At 36.9% G+C, this 12,713-nt stretch overlaps 1 protein-coding gene across 1 annotated transcript; it reads left to right on the top strand.

Annotated features, from left to right (window-relative positions):
- The first annotated feature begins 6,671 nt into the window (after positions 1–6,671).
- On the top strand, positions 6,672–10,919 carry LOC149963027 (noggin-1-like). The gene is made up of 3 exons (XM_090170437.1): positions 6,672–6,708; positions 7,802–8,070; positions 10,365–10,919. The coding sequence occupies exons 2-3, from the start codon at positions 7,819–7,821 to the stop codon at positions 10,905–10,907; spliced, it is 795 nt and encodes a 264-aa protein (XP_090026563.1). The 5' UTR covers positions 6,672–6,708; positions 7,802–7,818; the 3' UTR covers positions 10,908–10,919.
- The last annotated feature ends 1,794 nt before the right edge of the window (positions 10,920–12,713 follow it).

Raw genomic sequence — 12,713 nt, 5'->3', positions numbered from 1 at the left:
TTTGGCTGTACGGCATAGTTAGAGAAACCTCCGCTACTCTCATTGCCGCTACGATCTAATAGAAAAAATTGAAAGAAAATAAGTAGTCCCAAACTCGACGCTAGCACAAAATTTGAGCTTGTGAGAGTGCGTTTAAGATGTTGTAGTAGCTTCAATACTCCGCTCGTAGATATTGTAACGTCCGCCATAGGGGGACAGACTGTGGGTAGGAGGGGAAAGGCAGAAAGAACTGGTTCAGTGTAAGCGCGGCTGAAGGTTTCAGCAAGGATTTGTGCCTTTTCAGCCGGGACGGAGATGACACGCTGCCCTACGCCGAGGTCAGGGACTTAAGAGTGTTTAGTATTACTACCGATAGCGCGGTAGAAAGATCTCTTATTGTCTTCGAAGTTGTTAGCGGCGGTATCAAGGTGCCGGGTTCGGCCCGTGCGTAGAGCGAATTTGGCCATGGCACGTTAGTGTCTGAATTCTGCGGAGTGGGCAGGGTTTAGGTGTCTCCTACTGCGGCGGTAGCGGCGTCGAGTTTGACGTATGAGTCGTTTCACTGCAGGAGTGACCGAAGGGAGGTTAAATATGGTGGTGATAGTCTGAGGGCCGAGGCCGAAAGAGCAGATTTCAGTATTTCCCAGTTGGCGGATAGAGTGTTTCCGTCGAGACTCAGTAATTGCATGTCGAGGGCTATTGCCTCAGTATCCGCTTTCCCGATGGCAAGACAAGTGCGGGGGGCAATTCGTGGCTGAGCGGGGAGATTCGCGATAGTAATGTACAAAAAGTCATGGTCACAGAGCCCAGGACGGTGAAACACGTCTCTGACCACCCTTGCGGGAGAAGAGAGTGCCAGGTCAAGGATACTACTACACGTTAAAGTAGTACGAGTGGGGCTTAGCACGTGCTGCGTGTAATTGCAGGAAAGGAACGTATTGAGAAATTTGGAGTCCAGAAATATGGGATTTTGTAGCAGAAGCGAGTGGAATCGATCGATGAATTGAGGTTGGTCTCAGTGAGCGCGACAATAGCCGGTCGGAGGGCTGCTAAGGAACCCTGGAAATCTGAAATTTTGTTCCCTAGCTATTGCATATTGGAGTAGAGTAGGGTCGTGGCCTCCCGTAGAGGTCAAGCCGTAGCAACACTTCGTCTGGACGGGCGAGGCTTCTGCACAGTCTAATCTCGATGCCCGCTTCCCAGCTGGACGGGTCGAGGGCAAGGTCGACACACTGGGTTTGAATGGTCGCGTGGAAAGCGGTAAAACCGGCTGAGAGGCTGTTAGTAGGGGCCTTCTGAACTTTGACGGGGACAACGCCGAGGGTTTCTAGGTGCTTCTGGACTATGTCCTCGGTAGCTGCTTCATGGACGTGTGATATTTGGATAGTGCGCATGTCCTCGGCAGCAAAGCCACGGGTCGCTGCGTCAGTGCTTACGCCCCTGGCGCCGGAGAATGGAAAAGGTTTGCTACTTAAGCTTATGAAATAGTAAAATCGTTCTAAGATGAATTTGTGTTTTAGAACAAGGCTTTACACTTTATAAAGCAGAAATTAATTTTTGATCACTCCACATTGGATCAAATAATCGCTTGGGAAAATTTTGATCCCATTCTGATGCCGTGTACATTTGAATAAAGTAATAAAATTACGGCAGATGATCTGAAATAGTGTAGGCTTAAGGACAAATTTCTGGTTGCCAATTACTAGGAATAGCGTTTAATACCTTGCCAGAATAGGTCATAAAAATGCACAGCAGGTTGAGCTAATTACAAAACTACAACCATAAGTGTATAACATTATTTCATAAGTGTGACACTTCCTATTCTTCACAAGTACTGAGAGCTATTCACAAGACCGACTGCATTACGGGCTTCATCACCGTTTTGCCTAGGTTTTGCGTCCGCTTACTATAACGCGTCACGCGTAGCCTTTGAGAGCGCCTCGCTAGGGGGAGATTTTCTTCTTGTGATGACGTCACTCCGTTACTAGCTCTCAGCATGGGCCTAATAATGATAAATACATTCTTGGTATTATATAGACCTTTAATTAATATAAATTTGGGAAAATATTGGAAAAGTTATATAAATTCATAAAAATTTGGGAAAATTGATAAATATATGTGAATATGGATAAAGTTGGATAAATTGAATTTGTATTGAATTTCCGAAATCAGCAGAAAGAGTACTCTGATTGAGATATAACTGAGGCCAAAAGAATGTGCCGCGGAACTCGATAACGATAGCACGAATTATATTAACCGTAATTCGACCCCAATTCTATTTATATCACACACCAAACCTTATATCCCAAAATTAGATATTTCATATTTACCCAATTTACTTCATCCAAATTTACTCTATTTCCTAAAATTATTTTTGTTTATCCAATTTTACAATTTTACCAAAATTTGTCTTAATTTAAACGAATCTAAAACGATTTTATCCAATATTTATCCAATTTTATCCAAGTTACAAGATTGTATCCAATTTACACAAATTTACCTATTTTACAGGTATGACTAAATTACACGAATTTTTCGAATTTTTAAAAAATTCCACAATTTATACAATGTTAGCCAAATTCACATAAAATTATAAACTTTTCACAAAACTCTATAAACAAATTTTACCAAAATTCGCATAAAATTATTAATTTTTCACAAAACTTTATCTCTCCCAAAAATTTACCAAAATTTAAATTATTTAGCCTATATTTTCTTGAATTCGACCCAAATTTAGACATTTAATATAAATTTATGAAATTTTAAATATTTCAAGTAAATTGTCCCTATCCGGAATGTAGGCAATTCACATTCATTTGGGCAATCTCTTAAAATTTCGCGAAATTTCCCGAATTTAATTTAATTTACCCAAATTTACCCATTTTACATAAACTACCTAATTTAATTATAAACACCCAAATGCAACCACATTTTCTTTACAAAAAAATAATCTTTGAAAATTTGAAATATTTCATAGGGGGACGATCCTTAGAATCGTCGATTTTCCCGATGTTAATTTACTTAGAGAAATGATTTATTTTATTTGTCAAAAACCTCTGCGGTTGCTATGGCAAAACTAAACCCCATAGCAACTTTCCTCTTTAGGGTTTTTTTAAGCTACATGAAGGTCTACTTAACTCCCGAGCCGCTACTATCTAATAGAAAAAATTGAAAGAAAATAAGTAGTCCCGAACTCGGCGCTAACACCAATTTTAAGCTTGCGAGAGTGCGTTTAAAGATGTAAAATGTAAAAAGGTAGATTTTCCCGATGAAATAGTGTTAGAAAATTCACTTTTTGGCAGAATAGGTTTTATCGTAAGATTGATATATACTTCTAGTGATACTTAAAACCATACATTTTAATTATGTTTCACATGAGTGTGCTAATTTCCCATCTCCGGCATGTTAAATGTTGAAAAAAAACGCGTACTTCAAGTTTTCTTCGGACCAAGCCAATTTGGACCTAAGAACGCGTGGGCATCTCAAAGTCAGACTTCAAACGAGAAAATATTAGTACAAAAAAAATATAAATGATAAAATAAAATACAATAGACGCTTAAATAAAATCTGTTCAGTGATTTGCCTAAAAGTAGTAATATAGAAAGGCTCGTTCAATTTCGCACGCGCCTCCTGATGGAAAAAATGCGCTTTCAATTTTCTCGTTAGCACCGCTATCTAGAAACAGTATCAATTTATCCCTTTGAATTACCCATTCTACAAGAAATTAATCGTATGATTTCGTATCACGTTAAGACAGCAGCGCCATCTTAATTTAAAAAATTTGTCCCGAAAAAATAATTTTGAATTATAGCCATCATAACAAAAGCAAGTGTTGTAGTAAGAAAAACTATCATTTCTAGGGATATCGACACATTTCTCGAGCAGGTTGAAAAAAGGTCAAATCACAAATAAAAACTAACGAACTCCAATTACCCGCAGTTCTCACGCTTCAACGACCAATTCCAATATTGATCGAGAAGGTCGGTCAAGCCATAAAAACCCTTTTTTTCCACCCCATAAACTTTCCCATGAAAATGGTCTCACGGCACAAAGGAAAGCCCCTCCGAAATAAGCCATTCGTCAACTGGAACACTTTGACTCGACTCACTATTTTAAAAATCAGGTCGAAACTGGTCGGGCCAACTCCGACCAAATCTTTAATTGCTTTCACGTTGGCTCGAAGCAAAAACCAAGTAACGTTTCTGAGTGAGCATTTTGAGAAATATAATGTGAAGTATATGAGATAGCGCGGGATAGTTAAGGCACTTGAGGGATAAAACATTTTTACCTACGAGAATATTTATGATAACAGGATATGGTTTTCGCCAATGGTATCAGAATTCATCATAGGATAGTATTAATTCTTTGGCCTCTGGAAATAGAATTCATCAGGGATTTCGAATATTAATTTTTCCACTGGCATTAGAATTAATAGAATCTAATGAAATCTTTAGCTATTTATTTGTATTACCATAAGTCTAATATATAGTTCCGTATTTTACTGAGAGCTGCTAAAGAAGTGACGTCATCACCAGAAGAAAATATCCCTCTAGCGAGACTCTGTCAAAGGCTACGTGTGACGCGTTAGCAAGCTGACGCAAAACTGCTAAGAAGCCCGTCTTGTGAATATCTCTCAGTAAAACTTTTGCATGCATGTGAAGAATAGGAAGTGTCACACTTATGTAAAATTATTGTACACTTATGATATCACAATTCACCACGGAATTTAATTAACTCTTTCACCATTGGTATCAGAATACACCATGATATTTAAATAGTTATTTTGCCTCTGGTATCATAATCCACCATAGAATTTAAATAAACTCTCTTTTTTCACTGGTATCCTAATTCATCATAAAATTAAAGTAAATCTTTAAAGCAAAACTCACGTAATTCACGTTACGAGTTTTTGGCTTTCAGGCGACGTTTGTTGTAGAGTTTGCAATCGCGCACTTTCCAAACTGCCCACCCAATAGACAACTGATAACAAGAAGCTTTTTGAAAATGCAAAAGGGGCTACCTAATCCTTTTCCATAACGAGAGTGGGGGCCGTGGGATTGGTTTCGGAAGGCGGTACTTTCTCCTTTGGAGCTCTCTGGGACAGGTCACTTCTCAATGATAAATTATAGGCCCTTTTTATCCCCAAGGAAATAGTTCAAATGTTTGAAAAGCGACGCGCGACTAGCTGAGGGACAATAGGACCAAAGTGAGCACCGCTACTTTGCTAGAGTGGTAGAAGGTTAAGGGGTAAAAGGGGGTACTACCCCCTTTTTTAGAGAGGGGGTTACGGTGGTATCTTCGGCGAGAAGCTCTGGTTGGGTTTGGAAAAGGACCCGTATAAATACTAAAGTGTAGAATCGAGGAGTCCATTCTACCCTTTATTTGACCCGCGAGTCAGACGTAGAAAGTTCTATCTCTCCGCGAACATTGTATATTTCGCTCTCTGGATAAGTGTGGATCGAAGGTATGTTTTTTTCATTTACACTTTTTATCGGAAACCAATACAATGTCAATATAGAATAAATATTAGATGAAATGTACAACAAATATTAGGTATTAAAGAGGATATAAAATTAATATTAGGTAAGATATTGAACAAATGTTATGTCAAATATAAATATTAGGTAAAAAATAGAACAAACATTAGGTCCAAAATTGAAAAAATATTATGTTAAAAATAGAACAAACATTATGTCCAAAATAGAATAAATATTATGTCAAAAATAGAACAAACATTAGGTCAAAAATAGAACAAACATTAGGTCAAAAATAGAACAAACATTAGGTCAAAAATAGAACAAACATTAGGTCTAAAATAAAATAAATATTAGGTCAAAAATAGAACAAAAATTATGTCAAAAATAGAACAAAAATTAGGTCAAAAATAGAACAAACATTAGGTCAAAAATAAAATAAATATTAGGTCAACAATAGAACAAACATTAGGTCAAAAATAGAACAAACATTAGGTCAAAAATAAATATTAGGTCAAAAATAGAACAAAAGTTAGGTCAAAAATAAAATAAATATTAGGTCAAAAATAGAACAAACATTATGTCAAAAATAGAACAAACATTAGGTCAAAAATAGAACAAACAGGTCAAATATAAAATAAACATTAGGTAAAAAATAGAACAAACGTTAGGTCAAAAATATAACAAACATTAAGTCAAAAATAAAATTAATATTAGGTCAAAAATAGAACAAACAGGTCAAAAATAGAACAAACATTGGGTCAAAAATAGAATAAATAGGTCAAAAATTGAATAAATATTAGGTCAAAAATTTTACAAACATTAGGTCAAAAATAGAATAAATATTAGGTCAAAAATAGAACAAACATTAGGTCAAAAATAGAACAAACATTAGGTCAAAAATATAATAAATATTAGGTCAAATATGGAACAAATATTAAGCAAGATATATAAATAATATTTGTTGAAATGTAGAATCAATATTTAGTAAGAAATATAGAACTAATTTTACGTAAAATAGATATATGTTACTATGTATATATGCTTGTATACCACATCACGGTTGAGCATTTACCGCCGGCAAGATGTAGAAATTATAGAAATATTTACTTTTTTCGTAAACGACATTTTCCTGATGTAATATAGTTTTAATAAGTCACTAAACGCCAAAAAGTACATGCCTCAGTAATAGCATGAACAGTGTAGAAAGATGAGTACTCATATTTAAAATTACTTTATCCTCTTCTGATATTACGTAAGTTTATATTTAATAAAAATGATGATATGATATAATTCAGATTTTTTAATAAATTTTTATTTTCGTATTTGAAATTGTATTAAATTAATTTTGTTGCTTTAATATCAGCATGAATGTATTCAATTCAAGCCTAAATATCGAGACCATCTTGGGCTGGGCTAAGGTGGGCGTTTTACTTAATCAGTTAAGCCAAACAGGAGACAGGCGTTGACTCGATCCACCACAAAACGTTTTCGGAATTGCCCGTTTTAATTGACCATGAAAATTACTTGTTTTTCTTAGAAAAATCATTGCCGCCTTATCCATAAGGTAGACTAGGCAAAGTGCCTAGGGACTACGAAAATTTTAGTAGACATTAGGGCCTATTATTCCATATAATAGGGCCTACGAAGGTCCGAAAAGACGGTAAATGAGCGGTTTTTGTCTAAGGCCTACGGAAAGGTTAAAACGGCCCCGAGAAAAATACTTCAATTACTACAAAAACACTTAATAATAGAGTTAGTTGATGTTAATATTTTTTGCCGAGAACAGAGATTCCATTTTCTCGTGCGCGAATTTAGACCCCCGCAAAAATTGAGTGACAGCGTGGACAGCTTGACCGACGGCACTGACTGTTTTTGAATAAAATATATACAATGATCATCAAAAAAGAGGTAAGCTACAATACACGGAATTGTGCAGGTGGTCACTCAAGCTGTTAGAGCTGTCACTTAAGTTGTCAGAGATGTCAATCAGTTGTCACTCGTCAAAAAATTATGTCCAGGATAAGAGGGGTGGAAATTCGCTCTGGTCTCGGTCTTTAAGACATGGCAATAACCAAGTTCCAAAAACGTTTGCCCATCAAACAATTTTTGAGTGATGGAGATCACAAAGAGTCGGTTGCAAAAGTACGTTTGTCTAGGTTTTGCCAATATAACTTCTATGGTCGAATCCTCGCCAAGCACACTTTTGCAACAGGCCCTAAACCCATCCCATCTTAGCGACTGAGGCTCGACAGCCTAATGCAGTTCGATATTCGTGGTTGAAATGAATACTTTCAAGATAACAGGTGACTTTCTCATCATTTAATTTAATTATCTTTATTTCCTAGTGTTAAATTGTATCAGCATGGACAATCTGGTAGTGTTCGTAAGTTGCGTCTGGATGTTTTTGCCCGGGGTCATTGGCCGGGATATCCGCGACAACAACTACCGTCTGTCCGGCGAAGACGTGGATTACGAGGAATTGTTCGGTTCGGTCAAGTTGCGACCTCTTCGACCCCAAATGTCGCCGCGCATTTCGCCCATTCAGATGGTCGGGTTGGCGCCGAGGTACTTGAGAAAGCCCGGCAAAAAACACATGAAATTGGAGTATTTGCAGGTAAGGGCTTTTCATATACTTATAATTACGCTTTCATTTCGAAGGGTCCGAAATACTCCAGAGAAATGTTTTTTAGAAATCTTGAAATTAGTGTTGTTAATTTTCCGGAAAAATGAAATACGGAAAATTTTCCGAAGTGCGCAAAATTTTCCGCAAATCGGAAAAATAAAAAATTTAAACATAAATTAAGGGTTTTTAATATTTTTAACTTTTTATCGATATAAAATGTCTAATATCAGTAAACATACTACAAAACATTAATAGTGTTACATTGTTAATCAGTTCAAACTAGTCTAGAGGTTTAGTTTGACTTTTAGATTCGAAGAAACGAGGCGAAAATGCCGCTTTATTTAAATTTGCAAACCATGTATTAGACTAATCTAAAATCCAGAAATCAACAGGAAAATCGTGCTCTGAAATGTTAAAATCAGTTTCCAATTTCCGAAATAACGTTGAGATTCAGAATCCCGTACGTGAAATTTACAAATGTCCGACCCCTCGGTTCACTTATACCATTTTTTTTCTGTATATACAGGGTGTTTCAAAAGGTTATGCAAAAATGTGAAGGAGTTGTAGTGGGTGAGTTGAGCAGTATGCCTGTTTTTCACCCATTTTCCTACGATGAGTTAAAAGAGCCCCAGAGAGCTTCAAAGTGTGGCCTACTAGCCCCTGGAAGTAGGCTGCCACAAGCGCAAAACCAACCAGCAGGGAAACACGAACATTAAGGTTTGGGCTCGCGTGATAGATAAAAAAGAACATTGTAAACAAATCGAGGTAACCAGCGTAAAAAAGCAAACTTAAACAGTATTTAAAGTCCCTTCCAGGAGCTAGTAGGCCACACTTTGAAGCTCTCTGGCGCTCTTTTAACTCATCGTAGGAAAAGGAGGGGGAAACAGGCATACTTTTCAACCAAGGTTGGTAAAATACTGCGTATTTTGTGTGGAACACCAACGTTTGCAGCTCTGGCCGCTCTTGTCTTTGGCTTTAAAAATGTATGGCGCCACTGTTCAGGGAAATTTGACAAATTGAAGGGGTCTTCCATAAATATTGCTTTGTGGGTTATATTCCCTTTCAAATTTGAAACATCCTGTACAATAGAGAGGATAAGCCATAAAAGTGAAATACAAGCCACGGTCTCAGTTGAACCAAATTTAAGTCGGTTTGAATGCCATTTTTGACCGATGAAATTGAGAAAAACTAGCCATCAAAACTATTTTCAAGTGATAGTAGTAGAAATTATTTTATTTACAAACCCATATTTTTCACTATGAAATAGTTTTTCAAAAATACGATAATAGCGTATATTGGCTCGCACAATCTTTTTCTTCCGAAACGTATTTTGAAAAATCAATTTTAGAACATATAGTATTATACAACATTATGAGAGTAGTTTCCATAATTATTTTTATTTTTCAAAATAAATTTTGTTATAAAACATAGTGTGCATCCAAATTGGCTTTTACATATATAGTTTAAAATCCCTACGAAGTGTCATTTTTATATTTAACATATTTCCTTATAATTAATAAGCGAAATTGCTTAACAGACTTATAATTTTTAAACCATATAATTTGCATATATTTGTAGTAAAATTTATCTGTAATTTAAGTTTAATTTTCATTCAAGCTAAAAATAATCCGCAAATAAGTTTACACTCATTCTTTTTTGAGAAACTATTATTTATCTAATTTTTTGTGTGCTTGCGCAACTAATATATCTCTCATTGTGTTCTTGCGCAACTGATATTTCTCTCATTGTGTTCTTGCACAACTGATATTTCTCTCATTGGGTGCTTTCCCAACTGATATTTATCTCATTTTGTTCTTGCCTAGTGTTCGGCAGTCGATTAATTTTTATCCATGAATGAAATATGCCCGGCTATATTTAAATAATAATATTTTAAATAATCAACAGTTGAATACAAATTGTAAAATGTTTAAATAATCGAAAGTGAATAAGCCTATTATTTAAATAAAACAAACAATTATTTAAATAAATGCCACTTTCATTCAAATAAATGCTTGGTTGCGTAAAAACATAATTAAATAAGTTAAAATTATATTCTTTTTCCCAACGTTTTTAAAATAAATCGCAATATTTGTGGATAATGAATAAACAATTCCGAACACTATTCTTGCCCAACTGATATTTATCTCATTGTGTGCTTGCCCAACTGATATTTCTCTCATTGTGTGCTTGCCCAACTGATATTTCTCTCATTGTGTGCTTGCCCAACTGATATTTCTCTCATTGTGTTTTTCCGCAGCTAAAATTTTATCATTGCTTTTTTTTAGAATCTTCTGGGTGCCGACTTCAAAGCGGGTCGCATGTCCATCGAAGCTCCGAAAAACAGGACGGCTGTGGTGGTCACCACCCTGCAGAACGAAAGCTGGGTGGGACACCGTCTCAACCAACAATTCCTCCGCCTCAACTTGACCAATGAACTCGGTGACCAGTACATCTCAGCGTCGCGGTTGGACCAGGCGACGGTGGACGCCGTGACGCGTTACCTCTTCCGGAAGGCCTTCTGCCCCGTCAAGTTCACTTGGGAGGACGTCGGACCGCTGTTCTGGCCTCGCTTCTTGCGACTCGGCGAGTGCGTCGACCGGGATTCCCAGTGTTCATGGCCACCCGGCATGCATTGCGTCCCCGCCGCTAGCACCACCATCCGGCTGCTTCGTTGGCACTGCAAACGCAAAGGGCGTCCCAGTCGCGGACGCAGAGTCACCCGGGAACCGACCAGGAGGTCCAGGCAGGCCAAGGACAAGATTAAGTTAAAGTGCGAGTGGTTGAAAGTCCCCTATCCCATCACCACCGAGTGCTATTGCACCTGTTAATGGCTTGTTTGGGATTCTGAGGCGACTGACTCTCGTTGTTGCATTTATTCATTTGTTTTGTAAATATATTTTATATTGTTCTGTAAATAACGTCATTAAAGTATTATGTTTTTCAACGAAAGTGTGTACTTTTCCTACTGAAGACTAGTTATCACTGGGGCAACGCGTCAACAAAATTGTATTTATTTACAGTTAGGTATAATCATAAGTAACGATAAGTATGACACTTCCTATGGCTTTAATGCTAATTTTCTAACCGAACCTTTTTACGGCACTGATACTCTCTTCAAGCTGTGACTTGGATGACTACTTTTTGTTAAAAAATTAAGCCTAATATCGGAGAGCACGTTCTGGAGTCGCGAGGGGCTTTGGCTTTGTTTTGAAGCCCGCGTGCGAATCACGCGTGATAAAAAAAAACATGAGCTCGTGGCACCGAGAAAAACTTTTTTAATTTTTATCATTTTAGCCTAATATTCCGCCTATACAGATATTTCGGCTTAGCGGAAGTCTCGCGTATTTTAGACACTAGAGGGCTCTGTGCTGACAAAACAACTTTATTACGCAATATCTATGAATATCAGTTTGGTTGTAAATCTCGTTAATTGTCGTACTTATTGTTATTATGTTACTTATGGTATAATGAATAAGTGTAGACTTTCTTAGTGTGGCTCCATCAGGCATCGAACAGAACACACTTACCCCTAAAGACAAAACCGCCCGGTAGCTTATTGTTTTAAAGGGAATAGATTCTGGGGTATTTGGTGTGGAACGCCAACATTTACAATATTGGCCGCTCCAATTTATGGCGCTAGTTCGTGAATTATCGCTCAAATTGTACTTAATGAGTGCGTTGAGGTTATATTCTAGGGCTGTGCGAGTACTCGAACATCATCGAGTAATTGGAGAATATTCGTCGATTACCGAGTACCAAAAAATTGCATATTCGGGTATCAGATTACTCGAATAAGCTACACTCTTAAAAAAAAGGGTGTATTTTCAAACCTTTAAGAGTTTTTTCTTGTCCCATATTTAGCACCTTAACAGGTTTATAAAGGATGTTATTCTACACCTTAAAAAGCAGTTTTCCTGCTAGGGTGTTTATTTACACTGTTTGGGGTGCTTACGTCCTCCGTTTTGGTTCCTTTGTTAACAGTTTGTGGTATAAAACTATTCCCTTCAGGGTTATTATCTACTCCCTCTAGGGTACAAGACCACTCCTTTAAGGGTACCAAACGACTCCCTTCAGGGTGTTACACTACCCCCTTCAGGGTTCTGCAATACTCCCTTCAAGGTTCTATAATACTCCCTTTAAAGTTTTTAACTACTCCCTTTAAGGTTCTAAACTACTGCCGTAAGGGTGCTACAATACTCCCTTTAAAGTGTTAAAATACTCCTTTTAGGGTACTAAACTACTGCCTTAAGGGAGCTACACCCTTACGAGGTGTTAAATCACTCAATTTACGGGGTAATATAACACCCTTTATACACCTTTTCAAGTTTTTAATTTGGGACAATAAAAATCCCTTTAGAGCGTTTAAATTAACATTAAAGAGTGTTTTTTTTTACAGATATTACACCCTTAATATACCATTAAAACACCCTTTTTTTTAAAGAGTGTAGCTCTCTAAACTCGTCGAGTATTTGTTTTTTCTATCCTCGTTGCTTCATAGTTCAAAGAGGGGTTTTTGCAACTTTTTGTGGGGTAATAAATGGTTCCTGTATTGTTGTGGAAACTGTGGTTCATTTAAATTAAAGGAACATTTTTCAGCATTGATAGTTACTTTATACTTGTTTTAAATTTAATTT

This window comes from Leiobunum rupestre, chromosome 1 (assembly GCF_980474605.1).
Source record: "Leiobunum rupestre chromosome 1, qqLeiRupe1.1.hap1, whole genome shotgun sequence".
Taxonomy (NCBI): domain Eukaryota; kingdom Metazoa; phylum Arthropoda; class Arachnida; order Opiliones; family Sclerosomatidae; genus Leiobunum; species Leiobunum rupestre.
This window is presented reverse-complemented; position numbering and strand designations above follow the sequence as displayed.